The sequence below is a fragment of the Nilaparvata lugens genome, chromosome 12 (assembly GCF_014356525.2).
Source record: "Nilaparvata lugens isolate BPH chromosome 12, ASM1435652v1, whole genome shotgun sequence".
NCBI classification, from domain to species: Eukaryota; Metazoa; Arthropoda; class Insecta; order Hemiptera; family Delphacidae; genus Nilaparvata; species Nilaparvata lugens.
In genome coordinates this window covers 19,095,246-19,105,279 of record NC_052515.1, presented here as the reverse complement: position 1 = coordinate 19,105,279, position 10,034 = coordinate 19,095,246, and the positions used below count along the sequence as shown (strand labels likewise).

At 33.2% G+C, this 10,034-nt stretch overlaps 1 protein-coding gene across 1 annotated transcript; it reads right to left on the bottom strand.

The window, feature by feature from the left end:
• Positions 1-2,123: 2,123 nt before the first annotated feature.
• Positions 2,124-8,406, bottom strand: LOC120353928. The gene is made up of 4 exons (XM_039439474.1): positions 7,879-8,406; positions 6,541-7,075; positions 5,441-6,120; positions 2,124-2,133 (listed from the first exon to the last, which is right to left on the bottom strand). Exons 1-4 carry the CDS (start codon positions 8,265-8,267, stop codon positions 2,124-2,126), a joined length of 1,614 nt encoding a protein of 537 aa, XP_039295408.1. The 5' UTR covers positions 8,268-8,406.
• Positions 8,407-10,034: the final 1,628 nt, after the last annotated feature.

Below are 10,034 nucleotides of genomic sequence, written 5' to 3'. Positions count from 1 at the left end.
GAAGGTCATTAAATTATCTTTCAAGTGACATACCTTCAAGAGCGTATATCTTGGTAAGTAGTAAGGTATTGCAGACTGAACGCACCAATCACAGAGCAGTATTTTAATTAGGGAGCGGAGCCTAATCCCTCAGGGGGGCTCTAAACCCCGCCCAAATCCCCCCGCGCTCAGCGCGGGGAAACTCCATTTTCTAACCCCTCGCCTGGACCAGTTCTCCCACCGATACTAAAACCGCCATTTTATTTCAAGTATTTATTCGAAAAAAAACAAATTTATGGGCGTACCAATTGCAGAATCCCCCTCCAAGCAATCCCCCACACTTCGCGGACCCCCCCAGCCAAATCTCCTCCTCCTACTGAAGACCACCATTTTTGTTCAAGTACTTATTTTTAAAAAATAAGTAGACACTTGCAAGATCCTCCTTCCAAACAAGTCCCCCCCATCACCCCCTATGCCACTGCCCGCCGTCGCCCGCCTTTAAGCTTAATGTTTTTTACTTTTTCATACACTTACGCTCAGCTAGATCGAATAATGCTTCCCAGAGCTCATTAACATCAGTTATTGTCATAACTGGACATTCACAGCTACAGCCATAATGGAAATGACCATAACCATCAATAACAATATCCAGTAAATCATATATTTCGGATAATATAGAGAATCTTGAATTGTTTGTATTTACATTGTTTGAATTTTGATTGTTATGCTCAACCTCCTTACTGTCAGTGTCATTATCTAAACAGTACTTTGAATATCTTACACTATTTGCCAGTTCATTAAATTCATCAAATGTTATACCCATTAGAAGCCTTGATAGCTTTTTGAACTTTGAATAACTGAAGCATTGACTCATAATTTATAGGTTATGTATGCACTAACACCTTTTGTAGTTAACACTGGCTGAACTCAGCAAAGACTGAGTAAAATACAGCTTACTTTCTTTTATATATGCTTTTCTTTCCACCTGACTGTAGGATAAAAATGAATATGAATATAATTTGATAGTATATAATTAAATTCGAATATTCACTTTATCCATGCAGTAAAAAGCGCAGGCGTTGAAGTTTTAAAGTGCTTCATCTCCATCTCTAGCTAAATATTGATAGATTATCTATAGTAGACTAAATATTTACTAAATATCTAGACTAATATAGAAATATCAATTGTTAACATTTAACTATGAGACAGACCTACATCACTGAGTTAGATCAGAAATTAGAGAGCAGCAGCAGCAGCAGCATTTAGCTCTACTTATTAAATCTTTGTTGCTTCTGTTACTACATACAATCGTTTTACTATCATTGATGTAGTTGTTAGATCGGTTATTTTTTTGAGTAAAGACTGAGTAAAATACAGCTTACTTTCTTTTATATATGCTTTTCTTTCCACCTGACTGTAGGATAAAAATGAATATGAATATAATTTGATAGTATATAATTAAATTCGAATATTCACTTTATCCATGCAGTAAAAAGCGCAGGCGTTGAAGTTTTAAAGTGCTTCATCTCCATCTCTAGCTAAATATTGATAGATTATCTATAGTAGACTAAATATTTACTAGATATCTAGACTAATATAGAAATATCAATTGTTAACATTTAACTATGAGACAGACCTACATCACTGAGTTTGATCAATTCTAAGTAAAATAAATCAATCCAGTTTAAGTTAGTTTTGAGTTCTTACTATTGCATTTCCAAGTGAATTAAAGATGGTTTATCCTCTCTATGTTCACATTTCATTACATACTTTCTACTGTTAAAATCATCCAAAGTTGCTGCATTCAATGTTGATAAATACTTCTCAGGTAGATAAACATCATAAAACGAATATGCGCCGCTCTTCTTGTTAATTTCATATAGTCTCATTACAATTCTAACTCCACACTTTGTTCGTGCTAATCTCGCTTTTTGTATCGGATATTTGAAATCAGGTTTCAAATCATATATTTGAACAATTGGAATATCCTCGTATGATGTTTGGTTGAATTTTGTCAAATCAAAAGATAGATTGTCCTTCATGATTAAAAACACGTTCACACACGTACAATGTTGAATCTAGAATGAATAACAATTTCAAGTTACTGACTTCATTCCCTCAATACTCTTCCCCCACTACGTACACTACGAAGACCTGCACAAACATGTTCATGAACAGTCAATGAACTTCATCATTGTTTATAGATGACGTAATATTATTTAATACTGCATTTTCTAATTTTAATAGTTTATTCACATTTAATTTAAACGGTCTATAATAACATAAATACTCGTTAATGTCATTAATATTTACTGTTGATAAAAAAACTGATAGTAATTCCACTAATAACGTTGTATCTCGATTTTCTTTTTTAGCTTTACTGATTGAATTTTCACATACATCAAACCAATCTAAATGTTCGCGAAGTTTACTTTCTAAATTATCTTCAGCTGCTAACCAATTTGCCGGATTCATCCTGACCGATGTTCAATAGCACACTGAATCATCCTATCATTTTCAGCTCTATTTATACCAGCGGAACCAAGACTGAAAAATTTACTGAATTTATACCGCTATTAAGATTACATATTCTAGCTCTATGCATAAACAGTTCATATCCACAATAAACACAAATTACTTTACTACCATTGTAGAAAAAACCCTGTCTTGCATACTTTCTTTTTTTCTCACTATTATAAAAAGGACAACTTTTCATAGATCTCATCCTTTCGCTCTCACACATATAATCCACATGTTGTTTACACATTACTTCTGACTTTATTAGCAATTCTGAAAGATAATGATTAGCGCTGAAAAGCGCACAACGCCCATTACCAACCGATCTATGTATTTTACAAATCTCATTACACCAACTACTTTCAAATTTTTTATAATCCGGTCTTTCAAAATTATCTGGTATCATTTCAACATTAGCATGAAATTTCTTTAAAAATTCCATCTTCTCTCTACCCTTAGTATAAACTTTTTGATAGTTTTGTAGACAACTTTTGATAATATTATCTGAGTATTCAGTATCTCCCATCTCCCATTTTATCTTATGATGATAAAATTCCAGCCAAGATACATCACGATATGATTTCCATGGAAGTTCTGATTTAGGAAATGGTGGTTTGAAATGATATAAAACATATGTTTGACGTGTATCAATAAGCGCAAATTCTTTTAGAATAAATGAATTATCCGAATAATTTTTAAATCCATGAAATTCGACCACACAGAAAGTTGAAATATCTGACTCACCTGTTTCTTTCAATACTGCATTCTCCTTTTCAGCTTCATTATTAAGCACCTCATCTTCTCCAATCAATTCACGTCCTGTCTCTGTTTGCGAAGTGTCTTCACTATCTAAATTACACTGAGCAGCACGAGAATATGTTTGTCATTCTTGTTTAGAAACTGGTTTAGAATGATGCATATCATTAAATGAACTATTAGTACCGGTATAGTAAGCTGAAAGTCTATCATAAATATCACCCTCTTCTTCCTCCTTGATCTTAACTAGTTCTTCCATCTTCTGCAGTAGCCTCAAGAATAATGCTGTTGACGATGAATCAATGGTGTGTGTATCACCACGTCTCGCGAGCAACTACTTACTAACCTTCAAACTTAAACTTATTTACTGATTTACGCGCACTCTGTTGCGAAGTTGACAAACCTATACATACTATTAGAAACCTATTGCACTTCTCTTACAAGCGATGTTAGTGGTTTATATTCTATTAATGTATCACTTACAAGAATACAATATGCTGTTGTCAAATTTGGTACAGCCTTTTCAAATTCAATTTCTACTCTAACATCAGTCGATACCTTCAAGTGATCTGATCAGGGGTGCCCAGCCCCCCCAAGGGCAATGGCGCAAGCCCCCCCCAATTCGAGTGTTTTGCCCCCCCCAAAATACCCTAAAACCATACCCTGAAACCCAACCTTTTAGTTTTTAATATTAGTCAGTGTATGACAATAAAATTCACATCATACATTCTAATCTTCCAAACTGCAATGGACATTATTTACCTTTGGTCTTGTCAGGAATTCTTTCTGTTTTCATTATTGTAAAAATATATACCACTCCTTCTTATCTTTTTTAGAATAGAAATGAAGTATCTTTTTGTAATGATTTTTTACAGTAGCAGCGCACCTGTTATTTGTATGGGAGGACTAAAAAATAGTAAACAATTATTATAGTTTTTAATATTCATATACCAGTATAATATGTTTATCAAAGCACTACATTACATCAGGAATATTTTAATAGGATATTAAATGGGCAGTAAGGGAGGCTCTGCCTTTTAAATGTTAAGGCTACTTATAAAAAGTTGTATAATAATATCATTTATAATTCTTTATTGCAAAAGAATATTGCATAGCAACTTTGGTAAACATTCATACAATTTTGGAACGTTCATAAAAAGATAGATTCCAGCCAAAACAAAAAAGAATTGAAGAACAGAAGGTTGAGGTTATCAAAGGTTAAGGCAATGAAATAATAGCACTTCAATGTATATTTCATTTTAAACACTTTTATTTATAAGTAATTATACTGTAGTTCGGTAGTTCCAATAGCAAATATAATGACTAGTATGTTGCCGTCATGAAAACAATGAAATACAATTTACAGCTTATCATACATTACAATGCAAATAGTACAAAATATTTAAATCCAAAGTATTGTAAATTTTATTTCATGAAACAGCATGTATTGAAAAGTTTAATAAATAATGTATCAATTCAATATTTTGTTTCTATTATGGTGGAGGCATCATGTTTAACAATAACCAGAGTATTCAGAAGTGAATAGAATAATAATAGCTAAAAATTAATATATAATGTCAATGTCAGCAAGTTTAGTTATTCCAAATTATTATAAATTGGGACAGGTTGTTACTGATGTTGTGTTGTACGTTGTATTGACTTTTACATTACATGAGTAAATAACAAAAATCTAACAGGATGTATCATTAAATGGTTTGGTTTTTTGAATAAAGATATCATCTGAACAAGTAGGCTACATTTTGTAAATTCTATCTCTATTAATACCAATAACAACTTATACAAAGAGAAAAAGTAATGAAACATTACAAACAATAATTACTTGATTACTGTGTGGTAAATAGGGTGTGAACTCAAAAGATTGAAATTAGCTACAGAAAGGTATAAATTTTCTTAAATCTTTGACAAAAGAAGTTTTTTTCTTTTCACACTTGAAAGTGCGAACTTGTTAATGATTTCTTCATTTGAGATCTGTTTTAGAATATCTTTCTCGCAAGAAAGAATGAGCAAGCTTGAAAGCAAACTATCCCCCATGGTGCTTCTAAGACGATTTTTAACTATCTTCAACCGACTCATAGTTCTCTCAGCAGAACAACTTGTGACTGGCAGAGACAAGAGTATCCTATAAAGTATACTGAGATGAGGGAATCCTGATAGATTCAATAGGCACCTGTATGGTCTAATAAATCCTCTTTTCATCCAGTCATCAACATTTTTCTTTTTCTTGAACTTGTCAGTCACTGTAACGTTCTCCTGTTCTTCATCTCCATCATGGTCAGAGCTTAAACTATCCTCGGGATTAGCAGTACTGGTTCTCTCTGAGTTCTTCTTCTCAGACATTACATCAGAAATATCTATGTCCAAGTAAGTAGCTTTGTAAACATCAATGAAGATGTCCAGTTCGTCTACAATTAACTCCTTATCTAGATTGTAGTATTCACTAAGATTCTCGATTGAAGATGGATTGAATTTAAGGCCTTTCTTCTTATCATCTACCATCTTCAAAATTCCATCATGAGAAAAATATCCCATCTGCGTCACCATAGCCAGAGAACTTTCTGGAAATCTGTCAGTTAGCTGGGTGTAGAGAGAGTCTAGAACGTGGAAATAAATATCAACCTTTACTTTCTTTATAGGGTCTTCTATGCATCCATCAATTGCCAACTCGTCCATGAATCTTTTCCTTTTTCTGATTCTTTGTCTGGTGGGTAAAGGAATGTTGTGTTCTTCAGCAAAGGAAGTAATGCCACTTTCAATCTTTTCCCATGCCGAATCTTGGCGCATGGATGCCAGTTTTTCCTGTGTTTCTTTAATAACTTTTGGGACTGTACTGTAGTCAATGGTAGGTGACTGAAAACAAATTGCTATGGGAGACAATATTTTGAACAAAGAAGATGCTATGTATATAGTGCTTATATTTTCAAAATCTGTCATTTGCTTTAGGAGTCCCATTGCTTTTGCTTTTGTGTTATTGTCAGAATTCTTGTCAGTTGACAAATCTTTCAATGTTTCTCTTATTGTTTCAAAACAACTTACAATGGTTTGAAGGGCATCATTTTTACTTGACCAACGAGTAGTCTGTACTCTTTTTAAGCGTCTCTTGCTTCTTTTTTCCCCCTTTTCTAAATTTTCGAGCAAAAGGTGGTGTCTCCTGTGGCCTGACATGAAAACATACAAGTCTTCCAAGAATGAAAACAAATTCCTCATTTGACGGCATATATCAAGGGACTGCTCTACAACAAGGGCAAACCTGTGAGAGCAGCACCATACATAAAAAGCTTTAGGGTTTTCCTCTGTGACTAGTGATTTGAGACCTTTGAACTGCCCTCTCTTTTTCGAGATCCATTGGATTCTGGCAACCTCTGCAGATATATGATTTTTGGAAGTCTCGTGGAGTACAAAATCTCTTTCTCCTCTATGCTCTGTCCATCCTCTGTAGCCTGCTGTTCCCCATACAGACCGTTCCGTTGGAAGTGCAAATAGTGTGCAAGGCAAACAAAATACAGCGTCTTTTTTTTTACTGTACACTAGCCACTTCCTAGGTTTCACACTGTTATTGGGTAATATACAATTTTTCCACAGAGGATTAAATTTTCTTCCACTTGTTGAAGGAAATTCTATTGATGATAAGTCTTGATTTTCCAAATTTAGAGCCACGTTTATGTCTTCAGGAGAGAGCTTGAGGTTGGCATATGAAGCTGGATCACTGTGATCTTCATTAGGTAAAATATCCAAGTCTGGTTCATCTACATCACTTGTTCCAAAATTGACAGGTTCCTCCTGTTCTTCCAGTTCTTGGTCTGACCTACAAATATATACGACAATTTTTTTATAGTCTGTGAGAATTTATTAAGCCCTGAAATAAGAGGTTTTAAAATTCTAAAAAAATGATAGGCCTATAACTTCCAACACATGCCTGAAGAAAATTAACCCTACTCATGCTGAACAGTGAACACAATATTGTAAAAATACTTGTAAGTGCTATACCGACTAAAAGATCCATTTCAAAATAAATAACACAGCCCCAATGCTGTACATAATTTTAGAGGAATTAAAACTCAGTTAAAAGTAAGTGATAGATATTTTATATGAGTATGATTCCAATAAAAATAGGGTCCATTAGGGACATGGATTGGGGGATTATTGCCCAGACGGCAGGGAAGGGCGTGGGGTACTACTGAAACTACTAAAAATCCTGCATTCAAAATATATCAATAATATTTTTATGCTTCATATTGAGTTACACTTAGCAGAATATAACATTGTTAAGGTGGGAGAAATTATTATTTAACTACATTAGGATATCTCTATTCAATAACTTGATTTTCTAGTCAAGTCCTAAACATATTTTATAGACTAGGTCAAATAAAAGACTAAAAGACATGCAAATCAGGGTTATGAACTCAATAGCAAGTATTGTTTCATGTACACTGGCAAAACAATTAGGTTTTAAGGAATACAGCTTGGGTAAGCCTACTTGCAATTTAATTTTACAACAAAAAACCGTTTTAAATTTTAAGAAAACTTGAATTTTTAAGTTTTAAAAATTTAAGTAAAAACCGTTTTTGCCCCTTAGGTTTACATTACTTATTACAAAGTTAGGCCTACCTTTGTGTTTCTAGTCCAGAGTCTGTGACTTCTAGTAGTGGTAAAGTAATAGCATCAGTCTCGATCTCGCTGGTAGATCTATCTTGGAAACTTCCTGATGTTGACTCAAAAACATCTTCATCTTGGTCTTGGGTAGGTCTACTCATTGAAGTATGAGGGATGTCATCCAGGGAAGTAGATTGGCTTGAGCTTGGGCCTGGAATGTATTTTTGCCATGGGCCATTGTTGACTTTCATTTCAACTACTTTATAATTAATTTTCAAATTGTTCTTCAACTTGTAACTATGCTTTTTATTACAGTGATCCAACCATTTGTCTTTGCGATGGATTGTGTTGCACATCACTTCCAGGCATTTAAATTTGTACAAAGTTTTTGCTCTCTTTGGCATGTTTAGTTTTATTTATAAAAATAGAAACACAAATCCACAACAGCTAAAGTCTAGGTTCAGTGCTGAAATACCTGTAAGCTGTAATCAAATTTTAGGTTGGGATATATCTATGGGTAGATGACACACAGCTGATAAGTCAAGATTAGTAAACTTTTCAGGAGAGCAATTTGAAAGTTTAACATTATGAAGATGACAAAAATCAAATTTCGCCATATTAGCTTTCATTATTAATTTCCTATTTGTTTGAAATGCTAAAATCACATATTTTGGAATGTCAGCTATAGAAGTGGTTCGTATCGTCCAGCTGTGTTCTTTTGATAATGGGAGAACTGGATATTCATGAATTTCCCATTTCCTGAAAGCTAATTTTAATGGTCTATCTACATCAAGTATTTTCAAAAATTTTAGTCTTCTATGATTTTCTAGTTCAATATATGGCATCTTCCATACTAGCTTAGTCAAAGTTATTGAAACTTTCTTTCCATTTGCTGATTCAATACAATTTATATCTGACGATGATCTAAGTAGTACAAGTTCTTGTTTCAAATTCAATATTACATGTTTGAAATCTTCAAAAAATGGAAGAATCAGTTTTAGTGGTATACAAAAGCTGAATTTATTATCAGTTAATGTATACCCATCATGATCAAATCCTGCTAAATGGAAAATATTCTTATCAAATGAATTTTTCAACAATAATGCTTTTATTGTTGAAGTTATACCAACCAATCTTGATTTAGCTATAGATGTACCTGCAAGCTCATATCTGATTTCATCAAACAAATAACTCATTGCATTACTTATTAATTTATATGTTGCTGTCGTCTCAGTCACAACATCTGTCTTATCATCTTTCACATCCCTTCTACAATCAACTTGACCTTCAATTAACAGAAACGAACGACATGGAAGACAGTAGTGATCCATAGAATTTATAGGAATTCTCACCTCATCTGAGCGTTCAAGTTTTTGATTTGCATACGGTCCATGTGTATGATACTCAAAATTTATAATATCATTATAGTAGTGTACATCACTTTCTACATCTAGTATCTCACTTATTGCTGCCATTGACAAAATTATAATTAACACGAAATCCTAATCTCTCTAAAATGTGTGCGTTTTTCAATGTTAACGGCACAGAGTATAAACTCTTACTAATCAAGTCTCCACCATTGTACCTATACATTAACTTTTTCCTCTTTTTAGGTACATTTCATTTAATCGGTTTCATATTTTGTCTTTCCAATCCAGTCTGATTTACAGGTCTATATTTAGAATATGCTTGCGAATTGTAAACAATAAAGCCCATGTTAATACTGTTTTTTACGTATATGTAATCTCACTGTTATTCTATCACCTCTAAAATCTAATAAACTACCGTTCTGGTCAGTGATCTTTACGCTAATGGTTTGAAATTTATGTGTACATAAGCTTACATAAATTATCGGATTCGGTGTTTCATTGATCAGATAACCTGGTGGCACCTTTGGTAGGAATTCATATAAACTATGTGTTTCTTTCCCGTTAGCATATGTACTACACACTAGATTACATGAAACTATAATTGAGGAAATATTTGATATTGATACTTGATTTTTCGAGTAATGCCAAACATTCGGCACTAAAATTTCTCTATCAAAACCTAATATCGGTGCAATAGAATCTTGCTGGCTTAAATCAATTGCTTTACTCGAATATATTTCTGTTTTTAATGTATTGTTATTACCTATAATTTTTAAATCATTAGATTCATCGCTTATGTTT